The sequence below is a fragment of the Arachis ipaensis genome, chromosome B9 (assembly GCF_059453495.1).
Source record: "Arachis ipaensis isolate K30076 ecotype BB chromosome B9, ASM5945349v1, whole genome shotgun sequence".
Taxonomy (NCBI): Eukaryota; Viridiplantae; Streptophyta; class Magnoliopsida; order Fabales; family Fabaceae; genus Arachis; species Arachis ipaensis.
The window spans coordinates 15,828,609-15,848,087 of record NC_142444.1 but is presented as its reverse complement, the minus strand read 5'-3'; the positions used below and the strand labels follow the sequence as shown (position 1 = coordinate 15,848,087).

The window sequence follows — 19,479 nt, the reverse complement described above, 5'->3', positions numbered from 1 at the left end:
GAATACTAAAAACGATGTCACTTTGTATTTATTAAAAAAAGAAAAAGAAAAACGCACTCCCCTTCTCCTTTCCCAACCCTTCCCCGGTTTCCCTTTCCTTTTTCCTTCTCTTTCTCTAATCTGAGGCCCTTTTTCTTCCCCTTTCCCTTCTTCTTTCCCAACCTGAGGCCCTTCTCCTTCCCTTTCCCTTCTCTAACCCGAGGCAACTGCCACCGCTTCTTGCCGGCTTCCGTTATGGCGTTACCCCCTTTTTCAACCTAGTCTCTCCTCTCTACCTTTTCTCTTGTATGGGTTCTTTTTTTTAATTTTTTTACTGCAATGGAGTTTATTTTGTTACTGGTTGCATAAAATTTTAAACTTGATAAATGGATTTGTAGTTTAAGTGGAAGATGACTTTGAATTGAGTTTGTTGAAATGGTGTGTATTGATGAGTAATGAGAATGTTTAGTTAATTCATCTATGAAAATTGATAGTTGATTGTGTATGAAGAAAAATAGAATAAGGTAATTGAGGAATTAATTTTGAGATCAGGGATACTAATAGGAGACAAGAGAAGAAGGAGAGGCAGAGAGAGATAGAGAGGAGACAAGAGTGTAAAAGACTAGGTTGGGGAAGGGGGCGTGCGGCAAGGCGCAGCGCAGCATCGTGACGGAGGCCGGTGAAAAGCAATAACAAAGAGAAAGGGGAAGGAAAAGGGGAAGGGGAAGGGGCTCGGGTTGGGGAAGGAGAGAGTTGGGTTTTCTTTTTTTATATAAATATAAAACGGCATCATTTTCAGTGTTCCGATAAATAGAAAGCGCATTAGGGAGTAGTATGAGTCTCGGAGTGCAAGTTCGAGGATAAAATTGAGTAACTATTAATTTCAGGGACTACTTTCAAATTCGAGTGCAATTTCATAGACTAATTTAAAACTTAACTCCTAATTTTACTCCTCACTCACTCAACATTCTTCCTCTTCCTGGGTCGTCTTCTTTTTTAAAATCAAAACGTAGAAATGATACAAGGCTAAATTGTGCTTACATGCCTTCTAAGCAAATGCAACACACGTTATAAAGACTCCCATCACCCTTTTCCTTACACGTGTCACACATGCAAGCTATTTTTCTGTCAAACTCAGGTCATGTTTAGTATCTCCCAATATGATCAAATTGCAACTTTAGTCTATATGCAGGAGATAGAGGAGATGTTTTAATATTTAGTTGTCCCTCCTTACAAAACGCAAGCAACCATTTTCTTTTTTTCTTCCTTCAAAGCCAATTGTAACCTACGTTTTGCAAGTATATGCACTTGTAGGTCCATATCAGTACATAATACATCATACAATAATATATTTAAATTATTCTATCTTTTACTCCATTATTAAATTAATTTATGCATTTTAGACATACCCAAATGATAGTATCACACAATTGCTTGGGCTGCTTAATGAGCAATGGTGGTAAAAACAGTGAATGGGTATCACTGGAACTCATTTAATGACTGTTACGGATCCGAGCCACGGATCCAGGACCCGAGACTGTATCCAATCCCGGCTTCTCGGGTCCGACCCGCACCTCGCTCAGAAGGCCCAAAAACCGGCCCTCTAGAGCTCCTAACCGACTTTTGAATTCACACGTCCATCTTATCTTAACCAGATAAGATAAGATAAGAATACCTATCATCTATAAATAGAGGACCCAAGTCCCTCCAGGTATTCATTCATTCCTCACACCCTATACCTCTTAGATCCATTCTGACTTGAGCGTCGGAGTGTCTTTGCAGGTACCTCCCCCCATTGCTCCAGTCAAGTGATCCGGCATCTGCCTCAACCCGCAAGTTCTTGATCCATCTCTCAACCCGTACCAGAGACATCTTGTACATTGGCGCCGTCTATGGGAACTTGCGCCAGCCGAGCCGGATGGGGGACGTCCTGGAGGAAACCCCCTCAAGCCAGGATGACTCTCGACCGCTTAACCCAACCCCAGAACACCGGGAGTCACAAACCAAGCAAGAATAGCAAGTACTGTCCATCACACGAACAACTACGTCGTCACGGACCAACGATATCCTGAGAAAGCTAGGGACAAAGCGGCACAGATCATCCAGGATCTCTGCCTCCGGGTCCAGGAGCTCGAAGGCAAACTGACTAATAGAGAAAAACACAACAACGAACGCGGAAGCCAGGCAACTTCCAGATCAAGATCTCACCACGGCAGGTCACCAACCCGACGACATGATAGGAGAGACAGTTGCAGCACCTCAAGCGACCACGGTCACGAGAAATCGTCGGAACGGCGATACAACAAGAAGCACAACCGCAGCGCTTCCCAAGATCTAAGTCGTCAACACGACTCAGACGAAGATCGGAGGTACCGAAATACCAAGCGCACAAGAAACGACTACACAATAATGGGAGCTACACCCTTCATAGAAAGAATCTTAAGAGCGAAACTCCCTAAAGGTTTCAACAAACCTACCGACATGAAGTACGATGGGACCAAGGACCCCCAAAAACATCTAACGGCCTTCGAGGCCAGGATGAACCTAGAAGGAGCGGCTGACGCGGTCCGATACAGAGCCTTCCCGGTAACCCTTGCAGGGCCGGCAATCAAATGGTTCAACGCCCTCCCAAACGGATCCATAGCCAGTTTCCACGATATAACACGAAAGTTCATGGCCCAGTTCACAACTAGAATCACCAAAGCCAAACACCTCATCAGCTTGCTAGGGGTTACGCAAAAACAAGAAGAATCCACAAGGAAATACCTCGACCGCTTCAACGATGAATGCCTGACGGTCGACGGACTCACGAATTCCATCGCGAGCCTTTGCTTAACCAATGGACTCATGAACGAAGATTTTCGCAAACACCTCACCACCAAACCAGTATGGACCATGCACGAGATCCAGAATGTCGCCAAAGATTACATCAATGACGAAGAAGTCAGCCAGGTTGTCGCCGCCAACAAACGGCAGCACGGCAACACCCAACACGGCAACTCGGCTTCTCGCCAAAATCCCCACCCAGAGAGAATCAAAGGGACCACCCCAGACCGACAAATACAAACCGACCACCAAGAATTGGCAAATTCTCTAATTACACGCCCCTGACAGCACCGATTACTGAAATATACCACCAAATAGCAGATCGAGGCATCATTCCGAAAGCCCGAAAACTCACAGAAAGGACGGGAGGCAACAAAACCCTCTACTGCGACTATCACCGAGGTTACGGTCACAAAACACAAGATTGTTTCGACCTTAAAGACGCCCTCGAACAGGCCATACGAGACGGCAAACTCCCAGAATTTGCCAAAATCATCAGAGAACCAAGACGCGCGGAAAGAGACAGGTTGCCAGAAAAAGACGGGCGTAACCCGAGAACCCAAAAGCAACCGCCCAGGGAAAGCCCAGAAGACGACCCGACCATCATCGTAAACGTCATTACGGGTAAGGACATATCGAGCAAGTCGAAACTAACAATAAAAAAGATCTCAAAGTAATGGCGGTGAGAAACCAGACTCCAACCATCGCGGCCGACAACACGATAACCTTCTTACCAGAGGATTGCCAGCACGGCACCTCGGCCGAAGACGCCCCCTTCGTCATCTCGGCTAGAATCGGAACAGGACTAGTACGAAGGATACTGGTAGACACCGGGGCAGACTCGAATATCCTCTTCCGAGGAGCCTTCGATAAGCTCGGGCTCCACAACGACAACCTCCAAACACACCGCAACGGTGTCACGGGACTCGGAGACAACTTTCTCAAACCAGATGGCTCAATCACCCTTCCCATCACCATAGGAACAAGCAACCAAAAGAAGACAATCTTGTCCGAATTCGTAGTCCTAAAAGACTCCACAGCCTATAACGTGATTCTCGGAAGAAAAACAATCAACGACTTCTCCGCAGTCATCTTTACCAAATACCTCCTCATGAAGTTTAGAACCGACGACGGCTCCGTCGGTACCATCCACGGGGACCGAGAAGTCGCAGTCGAATGTGACAACACCAGCCTAGCCCTAAGGAAGAAATCCCGAGACGCGGCCGGGGTATTCCTAGCCGACCTAGATGCTCGGCAAGACGGCCAACCCAAGCCAGAGCCAGAAGGAGACATGGAAAAGCTACAAATAGGGCCAAGCAAAGAGGAATACACCTTCATTAATAGGAACCTCCCATATGATCTCAAAGAAGAACTCTCCCAACTCTTGAAGCAAAACAGAGATTTGTTCGCATTTACACCAGCCGACATGCTGGGAATAAACCCCGACCTAATGTCCCACCGGCTAGCCGTGGACCCCAAAGCTAAACCAGTGGCACAAAGGAGGCGAAAAATATCACCAGACCGAGCCGCCGAGGTCAAGAAGCAAGTCAAAGCCCTACTCGAAGCCAACTTCATCAGGGAACTCCCCTACACGACCTGGTTAGCAAACGTCGTGCTAGTGAAAAAATCTAACGGGAAATGGCGAATGTGCGTCGACTACACGGACCTCAACAAAGCCTGCCCGAAGGATGCCTTTCCCCTACCAAACATCGATGGATTAGTAGATGCCGCATCCGGCCACCGATACCTCAGCTTCATGGATGTATATTTTGGCTACAACCAGATTTCGATGCACCAACCAGACGAAGAAAAAACAGCGTTCATCACCCCAGACGGGACATACTGCTACACAGTGATGCCCTTCGGCCTGAAAAACGCTGGAGCCACCTATCAAAGACTCGTCAACAAGATATTTCAAAACCTGTCCGGAAGCAAACTAGAAGTCTACATAGACGACATGCTCGCTAAGACTGAATCCGATGAACAACTCACCGACGACCTCAAGGTCATAATGAACACCCTACGAAAGCACCAAATGCGACTCAACCCGGCAAAATGTGCATTCGGGATGGAGGCGGGGAAGTTCCTCGACTTTATGATCACGCAACGCGGAGTTGAAGCAAACCCGAAGAAATGTCGCGCCGTCCTCGAAATGACGAGCCCAAAAAACCTCAAGGACATCCAAAAGCTCACCGGCCGATTGACGGCGTTATCACGCTTTCTCGGGGCATCGGCTCAAAAAGCGATCCCTTTCTTCAAACTAATGAAAAAAGGAGCCCCTTTTAAATGGGAGACGGAGTGTGAAGAAGCATTCCAGCATTTCAAGAAAGTCCTAGCGGAACCACCAATCCTCGCCAAACCCCAAACAGGGGAAACACTCTACCTGTACCTCTCCATTACGGAAGAGGCACTCGCAGCAGCACTCATCCGTGAAAACATGAAAAAGGAACAAGAACCTATCTACTTCATAAGCAAAGTCTTGCAAGAAGCGGAAACTCGCTACTCACGACTAGAAAAATTAGCTTTTACACTCCTCACGGCCTCCCGGCGCCTGCGACAATACTTCCAGGCCCACCCCTTGACGGTCCGAACCGACCAAGCGGTCAAACAAGTACTACAAAAACCCGACCTTGCGGGAAGAATGTTAGCGTGGTCCATCGAACTATCTCAATTCCAAATCAAGTTCGAACCCCGGTACGCGATCAAAGCACAGGCCATGGCCGACTTTATCGCCGAGATGACCCCAGGAAACTCCACCCCCGAATCGTGGAAACTACATGTTGACGGCTCATCGAACGTCACCTCTGGAGGTGCCGGAGTCATTCTCGAAAGTCAGAACGGAGTCGTAATCGAACAATCAGTACAATACGAATTCCCAGTCTCAAACAACCAGGCAGAATACAAGGCCCTCCTGGCAGGCCTAGCCCTAACTCGGGAGGTCGGAGCAAAGGTCCTAGAGGTAAACACCGACTCACAGGTAGTCAGCTCCCAAATCAACGGAGACTACCAGACACGAGACCCCCTACTCCAACAGTACCTCGCCAAGGTAAACAAATTAAAAGAAGGATTCGAGCGAGTTACCATACAACATGTCCCTAGAGAACGAAACGCCAGGGCAGACCTACTTTCCAAACTAGCCAGTACCAAACCAGGACACGGTAACAAATCACTAATCCAGGAAGTCGTCAAGTCACCCTCCGTGTCAACGACAACCAACGCTCATCTGACACTCTCGAACCAAGGATCTTGGACCTACCCTATCCTACAGTACCTCCTTGACGGAACACTGCCACCGGATCCCAAAGAGGGAAAATGAATAAAACGGGAAGCCGCCAACTATATCGTTGTCACAGGACAGTTATACAAACGCGGATTCTCGCAACCCCTGCTCAAATGCCATCATACACCAGAAAACAAATTCTAATCTACACTAAGCAGAGACAAAACAAAACACGAAGGAAGATAAAAGGAAACAGAAAGAAGCAGAAGAACACCAACCTGATAATGCGAAGGAAATAAACCCAAGGAGAAGATGCTACGACAGAAGATCAAACCAAAACCACAGAGTGCAAAAGGAAAGTAGAAAATGCTCTTTTGGAAGAAGAAAGCAGTAGAGAAATGAAGCAAACGAGGGAACTGAAGAAGGAAAACCAAAACGGTTTTGAAAAAATAAAATAACGCAAATACCCCTGGAAAGCAAAGCAAACGTGAGGGCTAAAGAGGGAAACACCCCCTCGCAATAAATGCCCCCTTGGAAAAAGTAACTAATAAATCACGCCTCGAAAAACGCAACGGGCGCAGCGGATACGGAAGAGTCACGTCAGACCTAAGCGGTCAGACGAATCTTCCACGAGACGAAACCGAGACACCGGCCTCATCTCGAAAGAACCAAACGACCACTCGAGAAAAACTAAAGGCCTAAGCCCACGGTGAAAATAGCATCTCCCAGCGACAGACCGACCTCGCTCGCTCTCCCGCTGCGGGGGCAACTGTTACGGATCCGAGCCACGGATCCAGGACCCGAGACTGTACCCAACCCCGGCTTCTCGGGTCCGACCCGCACCTCGCTCAGAAGGCCCAAAAACCGGCCCTCTAGAGCTCCTAACCGACTTTTGAATTCATACGTCCATCTTATCTTAACCAGATAAGATAAGATAAGAATACCCATCATCTATAAATAGAGGACCCAAGTCCCTCCAGGTATTTATTCATTCCTCACACCCTATACCTCTTAGATCCATTCTGACTTGAGCGTCGGAGTGTCTTTGCAGGTACCTCCCCCCAGTGCTCCAGTCAAGTGATCCGGCATCTGCCTCAACCCGCAAGTTCTCGATCCATCTCTCAACCCGTACCAGAGACATCTTGTACAATGACTAAGGGATGAAGGACACGGATCAGAAGAACAGGGTAGTGTTGATGGCTTTAGAGGGAAGTCAATTTTGAAAATCAACGTCGAACTCCAGAGACAACGGCGGAAGACGGCGAAGCCTCAAGCACGACAAGGGTCCATTAGCTAACATCCATGGAGCACCGCTCCAGAGATTCAACTGAAGATGTCGTATCGGGTGGCGGGGCTGGGTGTTTCTGAGTCGGATCAGCTTGTTGACTTGGCCCATAGCAAAAAAGAAAGGATCCGAATTAAAACCAAAATAATTGTTTACTATAAACATGATAAAAATAACTCATTCTAAGAGTTATCCTTTTTCAAATGATGAGTAAAGTATCGTTTTTGTCTCCAACGTTTGGTATAAGTCTCAAAGTTATCCAGCCAATGAGTAATAGCTCAAATGGCATAGTCTCCCCATACTCAATTAGAGGTTACGGGTTCGAGTCTCATATCTTTGGTAAAAAAAAAAGTCTCAAAGTTATTCATAACGTTTCAATCATCCTATTTAAGTCCCTAACGTAGAATTGACGGCGGGACAAAATTGAGAACGTTAGGAACTTAAATAGAACGAAAATGTTGGGGACAAAAATAATACATAAAAATAAATTTTAATTTTATCCTTCAATAATATCACTTTTTATTGTATATAATATAAGTTAATATAAAAATATAAAAAAAATTATTTAGAATTAAAGTAGTGTGATTAAGTGTAATTTACTTAGATGTGATTAAAAAATAATTGAATATTATATATAGTAAAAAATTGATATTATTGAAGGATAAAATTAAAATTTATTTTTATGTATCGTTTTTGTCCCCAACATTTTCGTTTTATTTAAGTTCCTAACGTTTCAAAATCGTCTCAATTTTGTCCCGCCATCAATTCGATCCCTTACGGCAGGACAACATTAAGCCAATTTTGAAATATTATGGATTTAAATAGGACGATTGAAATGCTAGAGACAACTTTAGAACTTATCCCAAACGTTTCAGGCAAAAATAATACTTTACTCTTTTAACATTATTTTCATGTATTTAAGATAGTGTTTGGTTAATATCTTTTAGACATAAATACACATATATAAATACATAATTATACTCATACAAAGATATACAAATTTTTTTTATTGTATTTAGTAAGGTTACATAAGACACTATAGTCTAAATAAAATATCAATTTTACCTTTCAAATTATAATCACTACTTCACCACCATCATCCCCAGTTCACCAGCACTTTCATTTCTTTCCACCATTATCATAATTAATTTTCAATCTCAACCCAAAATACTATTATCAACCACTCTAATTCAATTATCAATTCAACAATTAATTGAAAAAAACTAAAATCAATAATTAATTAATCAATTTTTTTAAAAGAAAAAAATAAAAATCGAAGAAATTGAATTAGTGAGAAAAAGGCGGTGAAGGTTCGGCTTACAAATATAATCTGTAAAACAAATGAAAAGATAGAGGGAGACAATACGTGATGAAAATAGATACATAGATACACACTAGAACACAAGATGACAAGGTACACAGAAGAGGAAATCCATAACAGCAATGTTTAGAGGAACAAACACAGCTGAGTGTGAAAATAAAAAGAACAGAAAAAAGGGAAAGGAAAGAGAATAAGAGGGATTAAGTTTAGGTTGGGGATAAAGTTAAAATTTTAAAAAGATAAAAAAAAAATAAAAATTTATGCCTCATAAATTATGTCTCATGTGTCATAAATTTAGAGATACAGAATATATATATATATATATATATATATATTATGTATTTCTGTGTACTCCCGTACTCATTTACATTCTGTGTCTCAGTAAACAAATATTAAAGCATTAAATAGTAATAACATGCCTTGCTTAATTAAAAATTAATATATTATTAATCACTGATCACTCTTGTCCTTTGTCATGATTAGCTTTTCCACCTTACATCACTCCTATAACTCCATTTTACACGCGTTAGTTTTATGGTGAATTAAATGGAATATGTTTACGTAGTCAAATTGCATGTATATATATAGATGAACTAGGTAAGGCTAATAACATTTATAACAAATTAAACCCTAGCTGACAATTTCTTAGATATGAGTTCTCTAATATTTGTTTTTCTTATTGTCCTTTTTACTGATGATGGTGTTCTTGTTAGAGGAGGAAATAGCGAAATAAACTTTGATCAAAATTACAAGGTGATATGGGGTGATAATCATGCTGTGTCTTTAAATCAAGGGACAGAAATTCAGCTCTTAATGGATAATTCTTCAGGAGGTTAATTACTTAATTATACTAATAAATCATGCATATTTTCTTTAATTATTTAGTTTAAAAATATATTGTTTTAAAATTTATTTTTTCAAAGATGCTTTCTAAGCCTCTTTTATATATATATATATATATATATACAGTACATATATTTATATTTTTTTTATATGTAATGTGATTTGTATTTGCATTTTAGACAAATAAAAGCTACACCATCAACATGTAATATTACATAAAATTAACGACTAATTTTAACTTCTCCTATCAAATATTTAAACCGGTTGGATACTTTGACTTTCGTATTTATTTATTAGTATTCTTGTCCCTTTTCCATGCCCTAAATAGATAGAGTACATCCCTTCAATTACAAATTATCGATGGAATTTATATTGCATTTTTATTATTTTTGTAGCTATATTATTATATAATCAGTAATAATTTACATTCATATTTATAGAGATTTTATACACATAAATTAATGCAGTTTATATATACATTTTTTAGAATTTATACGTATAAATTAATAAATTTATTTGTTAAAAATAATTTAATATTTATATTAGTCAAATAATAACAAAAAATACTAAAAATTACTATCTTGCATTTTGTTTTTGTTGCTGGTTTCAATTTAATTTATTAAACATGAAGGAGCTGGGATTGGATCCAAGATGGACTATGGCTCCGGATTCTTTCATCTAAGGATCAAAGTACCAGGAAACGATTCTGCGGGAGTTGTCACGGCCTATTATGTAAGTTTTGTAATTATATTTTCATATGTTTTTTTTATAGTAATTAAAATTCTATGATTTGACCAATAAAAAAAAAGTGATATTTTAGTTAGTAATAATCAAATAAATTTTATCAATTTAAAAACAATCACATTTTTATTTATTTATATATCTTTCATAAAGTATAAAAATATATACTACTTTATGGTAAAAACCACCTTATAATAGTACATTATTAGTATTGTGGCCACAATATATTTGAATTAATATTAACCAATTTTGTCTTTTTTACAATAAAAAAATATTGGTTATCCAGCGTTATCGTAGTTTACTTGCGACTTAATGTGCAGATGAGTTCACAAGGAAGTTCAAGCAGGCACGACGAGCTAGACTTCGAATTATTGGGTAACAGAGAAGAGAAGCCGTACATATTACAAACCAATGTATTTGCAGATGACGGAGGAAATAGAGAGCAAAAGTTAAAGCTTTGGTTTGATCCTAGACAAGATTTCCACGACTACCAAATCCTTTGGAACCAACATCACATTGTGTAAGATATAACCTATGCTATGCGAATTTGAAATTTGTTTTAAGTAAAAAATATGTTAAATATTTTTTTAATATCTTGTTTTACAATTTTTTATTTTAGAAAATAACATGGATATGATATTTTTTTTAATAGATATTATTTTGATATTAATATATTTTTAATAACTAAGATTTTTTGTTGTTAATTAAAAAATAATTTAAATATATAATTAATTGATAACAATCATTTTAATACAAATTTTACAAATATTTTATGTAAATTATTTGTTATCAAATATAGAATTGTCAAAATAGGTCATCGGACTATCTAAGTACGTGGATTATACAAACTAATTTATTTATTTATTTATATACCTTCATTTTTAGGCTCAGACTAGCTATTATTGTTAGTTCAACAAGTTGTATAGATTTTTTTTTTTTGAAAAATATTTGAATAAAGTATTCTAATTTGAGAAAAAAACTTAGCCATATATATGATTATACTATTTGCCAATAATAAAAAAATCTTGCATATTGTAGCTTTTTTGTGGACAATATCCCCATTAGGGTATTCAAGAACATGAGTAATATTGGCGTTAGCTATCCAACAAAGCCAATGCAAATACATGCATCTTTGTGGGATGGAGATAGTTGGGCAACAGATGGAGGCAGAACCAAAATAAATTGGAGCAGTGCACCTTTCAAAGCATATTTCCAAGGCTTTGATGTTAAAGGCTGTGAAGTTCTTCAAAACTCATCAGATATTCAACATTGTGATTCTGATAAGTACCAATGGAATACCCCAAGCTTTTGGCAACTGGACCCTGTAAGACAAAGACAATATGAAGATGTGAAGACGAGATACATGATCTATGACTATTGTACTGATAGGAAGAGGAATCCCACACCTCCTTTGGAGTGCCAACATTGAATTATTACCATTAAATTTTCAATTATTATTGTTGCGGTTCTTGTTCTTAATAAATAGGGCTGAAATAATGGATTTTTTATTTAAATAAGTAAAATAAAAATAATATTTACAGATATATATTGTACTCAGTATTTACAGAAAATTACGTTTTTTTATTAGTTATTTTATTGGCACAGAAAATAATATAATTATGAGTGTATCTCAATGAGTAACAAAAGATTTTATACATATATTATTTGTTTCAGAAAAAATTTGTATTTTTTAAAAGTGAATTATAGGATTCAGAGTAAAAGTCATACAGATTTAAAGATTTGCTTACTGAACTACACTTTCTAAAGCCACACTTTTCACTTAAAATTATAGCTCTTCACAAAGAAAAGCGTCACCTAATGGAAAAAAGTAAATTAGAAGATTTAAGAGAAGAAATAATTAAGTTATCAAAATTAATAGATAAAAAATTAATGATTTTAACTAATGTTAACTGTAATGACACCGAATTCTTAAAATCAATACAAAATGATTTTTCTCAAAATCTTTATTTTACTATAAGTTTTATTGAAGGACTTTAAAAACCTGAAAAAACTTATTTTTCACACAGAATTTCTAAAAAATGTTACCATGGAAATGATTTCCCACATCTTTATCATACTTTTAACCCACAATTAAATTCTATAGTAGATATGCTTGAAGAAATATTAGTATCCATAAAATTTCAAAAAAATAAGGAAAAAGAGAATTCCAAAGAAGAAAAATTTCAAAATATAATCAACATAACAGATTTAAAAGTAAAACCACCACTAAAATTATGAATATTGAGAAAAAATTAGAAGAAGTTACAATGCTTTTTAAACAATTAAAAATGGCTCAAGAAAATAATATTATGGAACAGAGTTTTCAAATAGAAGAAGAATTAGTAAATTCTGAAAATATAGAAAATGAAGAACACATCCTAGATTATTCAAGTGACGAAGAACCAGCAATTCCAATACAAGTAAAAAATGAAGCTGGAACATCTAAGGATAATCAATCTCAATTTAAATGGGAAACAGGTTTTGATAATTATGCTTTTAAAAAAGAATTTATAAATAAAGATTCAAAATATACAAAAATACCATCAAAATACGTTCATAAAATCCAGGAAATGGAAGGAGAAAGAATGCTCGATTTAGACTGTAAAAAGAATGAAAAAGAAATTTTCACAAACTGGTTGAATTTCTTCTTATTAGAAGCCTTTACTAATCCAAAATTTAGTGAATTGTCTGGAAGAGACATTTGGAATTACATAGGGTTTCATACTAAAGGAACTATAAGAGATTATATGACATCAATAGAAAACCAAATAATAGAAGAATTAGCAACAAAAACAACAGCTTATGATAATATATTATATATAATGATGATTCTATATAAAGAATTTTTTGGAAAAAATATTATAGATCATAGACAAGAAGTCTATAATAAAGAATATCAAGAAGCAAAAAATCATTTAGCTAATATTCAGATATATGATTTATGTAATGTGGAGTCTTATATATGTGAATATAGAATACATTATTACAAATTAAAAGAAGAAGATAAAAATCATTATTTTAGTATGTATATAACAAAACTTCCATATCCTGCTAATGAATTTATAATGGGAAGATTTATAAGAGAAATAAATAGAGGGACAATTGAAAATAATTTTGGTGGAGCAACCTCTGCAATAAGAGAGGAAATAAAAGAACGTTGTATGCAAGAAGCAACTCAAAAAAGATTTACAAATATAATTAGAATTTGCTGTCAGGATAATGAAGAGATACCTCAAAAATATGGTCTTAATAAAAATTTTCAAAGAAAAAGAAAATATCAATTTAGAAAAATAAAATACTATCCAAACTGGAGAAAAAAGAGGTATTTTAGGAAGAGAAATAACAATAAAAACAAAAGACAAAAAAATGACTATTGCCCAAATAAAAAAGAAAATTGTAAGTGTTGGTATTGCCAAGAAGAAGGACAATATACAAATGAATGTCCAAAAAAGAAGGATAAAAAGGATCGTACTAAACAAATAGAAATTGCTAAGTCTTGTTTCATGGAACCATTAGAAGAATCTGATGATAACTTAGACTATATTTTTGAATATGTCTCAGAAACAGACTCAGAGACTGAGTAATAATGCCACATTTATTACTATAAAAATAACAGAAAAGTTTATAAATGCTTTCATAGATACTGGAGCAACACAATGCTTTGCTAGTACAAATATAAAACTTGATTGGAAAAAATTAAAGAAACCATTAAGAGTTAGAATAGCTGACAAATCAATACATAAAATTGACCAAAAAGTAGAGATGGCTGAAATTTTTATTCAAAATTATAGGTTCATTGTTCCATCTATATATATGTTAGATTTTGAAATGGATTTTATCATAGGAAATAACTTTTTAAAGCTATATCATCCATTCATTCAAGAATTAACATATATAGTTTTAAAAGCCCCACACGATTCTTCAATAAATCAAAAATCAAGACGTATAAAAATACCAACTACTACTATAGATAAGATCTTAAAATTTAAAATATTTTCTATATTAGAAACATGTTATTTAAATTTATACTTTCAGATAAATATTTCAAAAAATAATCTTGAAATAAAGATAGAAGAACTTTTGGATGAAATTTGTGCTGAAAATCCTTTAGATATTAAAAATACAAATAATGAATTAGTAAGCATTAAATTAAAAGATCCTACAAAAGAGATAAATGTTCCAAATAAAATTCCTTATTTCGCAAAAGATAGAGAAGAGTTCTCATTAGAATGTAGAGATCTTTTGGAAAAAGGAATTATAAGATTAAGTAGAAGTCCTCATGCGGCTCCAGCCTTTTATGTCGAAAACAATAATGAAATTAAAAGGGAAAAACGAAGAATGGTTATTAACTATAAGAAGATGAATGAAGCAACTATTGGTGATGCTCATAAACTTCCAAGAAAAGATTCTATTTTAGAAAAAATCAAAGGAGCAACTTGGTTTTCATCTCTTGATGCAAAATCAGGATATTGGCAACTTCGTTTAGACGAAGAAACAAAGAAATTAACTGCTTTTACTTGCCCAACAAAAGAATCAACAAGTGTGTTGCTCTATGAATGGAATGAATTACCATTCGGATTAAAACAAGCCCCAGTTATTTATCAAAGATTTATGGAAGAAAATCTAAAAGAGTTAAATGAATTTGTTTTAGTGTACATTGATGATATACTAATTTTTACAAAACAGGATAAAGAAGATCATCTTCAAAAATTATTAATAGTTTTAGAAAGATGTAAAGAAAAAGGATTAGTTCTTAGCAAAAAGAAAGCAAGAATAGCAAAACAAGAAATAGAGTTTCTTGCATTAATTCTATCTACTCAAGGAAAGCTAAAACTTCAACCTAATGTTCTAGAAAAGGTAAATTTATTTCCTAATAAAATAGAAGATAGAAAACAATTACAAAGATTTTTAGGGTGTATAAATTATATTTCTGATCAAGGATTTTTAAAGAATTATGTGAAAAACTTCCAGAACTTTATATTTCAGAAGAAAACGACTACTTAATAGTAGAAACAGATGCTTCAGACATAACCTGCTCAGGATGTCTAAAAGCTAAGAAAGCTATAAAAAGTTTGGAATAAGAAAAAGAATCACTAGATTCTAAATATTCCCCAAAGGAATTACTTTGCAGGTATATTTTAGGGACTTTTACTCCAACAGAACAGAGATATACCACTCATGAAAAGGAAACTCTAGCAGCAATTAAATCTCTTAAGAAATGGAAAATTGATTTACTACCCAGAGAATTTACATTAAGGACAGATTCAAGTTACCTAACAGGTTTCATACGATATAATTTAAAAGTTGACTATAATCATGGACGATTAGTAAGATGGCAATTATTTTTGTTACAATATCCAATAAAAATTGAATATATTAAGGGTGACAAAAATGTTATTGCAGATACATTAACAAGAGAATGGAGTTCGTCTACAACGCATTAGATCAAGAAATTCAAAAATATGAGCAAGAACTCGAAAAATACAAGCATTGTCAGCAAATAAGGACACAGATCCAATCCCTCAAGAAGGCCATTGAAACAATGAAATCAACACAACGAGCAAACCATCAGAGTTCAGCCAGCTAAGCATGGTGGACAAATCAGGTAAAGAAAAAATTTCAGAAAATAAAACAATTGCTGAAATTATTAAAAAATCCACCCAAGATAAAAAATATTATGTAATTTATAATGGCCCCATGAAAGGAGTATATGATGCCTGGGAAAAAGCAGCACCATTCACACATCAATCAAGGATAATTCATAAAGGAGGGTTTTTAACACTGGAAGAGACAAAGGAATCCTTCAGGGAATATGAAGCTCTTCATCCAGAGCAAACTCTAAAAAGAGCAGATAAAGCTCCAATTCAAACCCAGAGAACAGGGATAATAAGAAACATTCCTACAAGGGCTGAAATCAAGGAAAAGAAAATGGTATGTAGATCAAATCTCAGAGAAACCCTTAACATAGTCCTGTATTGGACTGAAGAAAAAAGGGCAATTTTGGGATATTATCCTATTGCCAAGGAACAGCTAATAAAGCTGGTTATATTTCCAAATGCTTCCCCATCTGACACCTATCAGTTTTTTCAGTATGGATTAATTGATACAATTTTAATTTTTAATGACCTAAAAATTATTAGTGAGTTTCCTGCAGGATTCGTTGATGCAGTGAAGAGATTTAAAAATATGATTGACAATGTAAATCCAAGGGATATATCCCTAAAATTTACAAACAGTCAACCTATTTTTAATGAAGAAGAAGAATGCTTGGTTCCAGCACACCAAGTAATATTCATGTCCGTCTTCCCAGGAAATTTTCAACCAATTGATCAGATTCAAGATTTAACAATTTACAGTCATGAAGGAAGGCTAGTCAGCACATTAGCAAGGGTCTTTGAAAGAACTCAAAAAATAACGAAGGAATCTCACACAAGGATTAATTATAAAAGTAGAAATACTCTGCTTGTGTCCAGTAAAAGAAATGAAATTGAAGAAAGAGAGATGAGACTCTTGAATCAGCATTCTACAACTTATTTGGACTTTTAGAAAAGCTCCCTGAAGGGATAAAGAAGAATCTCTGCTATTTGATAAAAGACAGAGAAGACCACAAGTGCCAGCTATGTGCCTCAGAGATATCTGAAGAAAGCAATAATGAAACGGAATCAACTCACATGATGAAGGAAGAAGACAATGCATCTGAGGGTCACATGATAAAAGAGGAAGACAGTGCATCTGAAGCATCTCTCAACATTATTGCATAGTGACGTAAGCACTTAGGTCATAGAGCACCAACAATGTAGCTGGTGCAAGAGAACAAACAATGACGTAAGCAATGACGTCATAAGAAGGGTAAGGATGGAAATTGTCCATCAAACCCAACTATTATAAATAGTTTGCTTAGGCAATTGTAGAAAGCATCAGACAATAGGAAGCAGGAGGCTAAGAGTACTCATATGCTAGGAGAGTAAGGAGGAAGCTGCCGAGGCGATTCTATAGTCTGAGGAAGAATTCCCTTAGGGAAAAATAGTTCTAAACTCCCCTCTGGAGTTAGTATCTATAATCTCCCCTCTGGAGATAAAAACCCCTTATGTAAAATATACTAAATAAAGGAAGTTGTTCTCCAGAAAGGTACATCTTCATTCTAGTCTTTCAATTATGAATTATTTAGAAAATTTAGAATTAACAGAAGAATCTGATTATTATAGATTAACTGCTTTATTAGATAATGAAAAGCAGGCTATTCTAAAAACATAATTAAATCTCAAATCAAATGAAAATTTTAATAAACAAAATCTTTTAAAAGAAGTTTTTAATAGAAAAAATATAATATACTATGGAAAAATTCAACTTGAAGCTCCTATAAAGATAAAATCTGCCAATGGAGAACTTGAAATAGCTAACAGATTGAGAAAATTAAGGATCAACAAAAAAGATCTAAAATTGGATGGATTCATATTAGTACTATACAAGTCTTAATCAAATCTACATATATGAAAGGAATTAATTCACCAATAAATTTAGCAATCTGTGACAAAAGAATTACTGATGACCCAATAGATCAAATAATTGGAATTGTTCATGGAAATTTGGCAAATGTAAATGTTAAATTTAATGCCCATCTTGGATATGCTATACCTTTATCAACTGAAAATCTTGGAAGATCTATAAGTTTGGCTTATAAATTTCATAGAAAGAATCTAATGGAACAAGATGATGAACCATTTTCAATTACATATGCAATAAATTATGCTTTAACAAATAGCCATCATAGTATAATATTTAAAAATAGAGAAAGAATTTATGTCGATGAATTATTTCAGAAAATTGTAAAAACAGAAATACCAAAATATAAAGCTATTGAAAACTCAGTTCTATTATTAAAAGAACCATCAGGAAAATTGGTTTCATCAAATTTTCAAATAAGAGAATCTAAAATTAATAGCCCTTTAAGTTTATTTAAGTTAAAGATTAAAGAAGAAAATTTTGAAATAAAAGAATTAACAAAAAAGGTCGAAAAATTAAATGAAACCCTAAATACTAAATTATGACAATAAATAAAGAAGAAATATATGTAACTTATCAAGATAAGAAACAAGAGCTCTTTGAAAGAGAAAATCGTTTGAATTATTTGCAATTTTCTGAAATAAATCAAAGAGCATTTGAAGCTCTAAAAATAATCTATGACAAGTTAAAAAGAGAAGTTGAAGAGCTAGAAAAATTAATAGAATCTCTAGAAAATAGTGATGAAGCGATGATAGAATTTGCAGAAATTCTAAAATAAATAATGAAGCATACAAAGATTGAAAGACCAGAAAATAAAATAAAAAGAAAAAGAGAAAAAGAGCGAAAAAATTAAAAAGTAAAATAAAGGAGTATAAAAGGGAATTAAATAATCTTCAGATGGAAATTAATGACCTTATAATAAAAAGGATAGAAATAAGAATAAATATAAACAAGTTGGAGTTAAACTTAAAAAATTTATAAATGCTTGGAAAACCATATTATGACTTAAAAGAATTAAAGCTGTTGAAAGAAAAAATGGAGAATGAGGTTGAAAAATTAAAAAGATATTTAAAAACAACAGAAAGTGTAGAAATAAAAGAAGTTTTTGAAGATTTGAGAAATTATATTAAAGAAAAAGACAAACAGATAAAAGATTTTATATACAATAATCCATGCAAAAAAGAATATTATAAACTAAAACAAGATTGAAAAACTATGAAATCAGAATTATAGTAATAGTAGAAATGGTCAACATTTTTTATAATTTGCAAATTATTTCAAATCTATATAAATTATAAACTTATTCGAAGTAAAATATGAAGAGTAAAATTGGTATCAGAGCCAAGTTAACGATTAAGGGTAACACTTTCTCTTTAAGCAACACTTTTAGTGATACGCTTTTAAATCAATAAACAACCAAATAAAAACAAAAAATCTGTAAATCTGTACCAAAACACATCTGTACACTAGATGGACCCTTTTTTAAAACATATTTTATCATTCAAATTCAAATGAGATGCTTCATAATTATTTTGTTTGTATTACCAATGTCCAATGAGATAAAATCAGATTTTACAGTATATTTAGATAAATTTAGAAAATAAAAACCAATTTAAAAAATATTAATATTATTTTTATTTTACAATCTAATTTAATTTTATTAAATTAATTATAATTTATATTGTATCAATTTAAATTTATTTTAATACAGTTCAATTTTAAATTTCTATTGGATTTTAAATGTATTTGCAAACAGATCCC

The 19,479-nt window shown here is 34.9% G+C and overlaps 2 protein-coding genes across 2 annotated transcripts; both read left to right on the top strand.

Moving 5' to 3' along the window:
- The first annotated feature begins 3,481 nt into the window (after positions 1–3,481).
- On the top strand, positions 3,482–6,121 carry LOC148543853 (uncharacterized). Its single transcript, XM_088498737.1, has 2 exons — positions 3,482–4,423; positions 4,589–6,121. The coding sequence occupies exons 1-2, from the start codon at positions 3,482–3,484 to the stop codon at positions 6,119–6,121; spliced, it is 2,475 nt and encodes an 824-aa protein (XP_088354863.1).
- Positions 6,122–9,282: 3,161 nt separating this feature from the next.
- LOC107615131 (xyloglucan endotransglucosylase/hydrolase protein 2-like) lies at positions 9,283–11,737 on the top strand. The gene is made up of 4 exons (XM_016317239.2): positions 9,283–9,463; positions 10,109–10,206; positions 10,536–10,735; positions 11,254–11,737. The coding sequence occupies exons 1-4, from the start codon at positions 9,283–9,285 to the stop codon at positions 11,642–11,644; spliced, it is 870 nt and encodes a 289-aa protein (XP_016172725.1). The 3' UTR covers positions 11,645–11,737.
- The last annotated feature ends 7,742 nt before the right edge of the window (positions 11,738–19,479 follow it).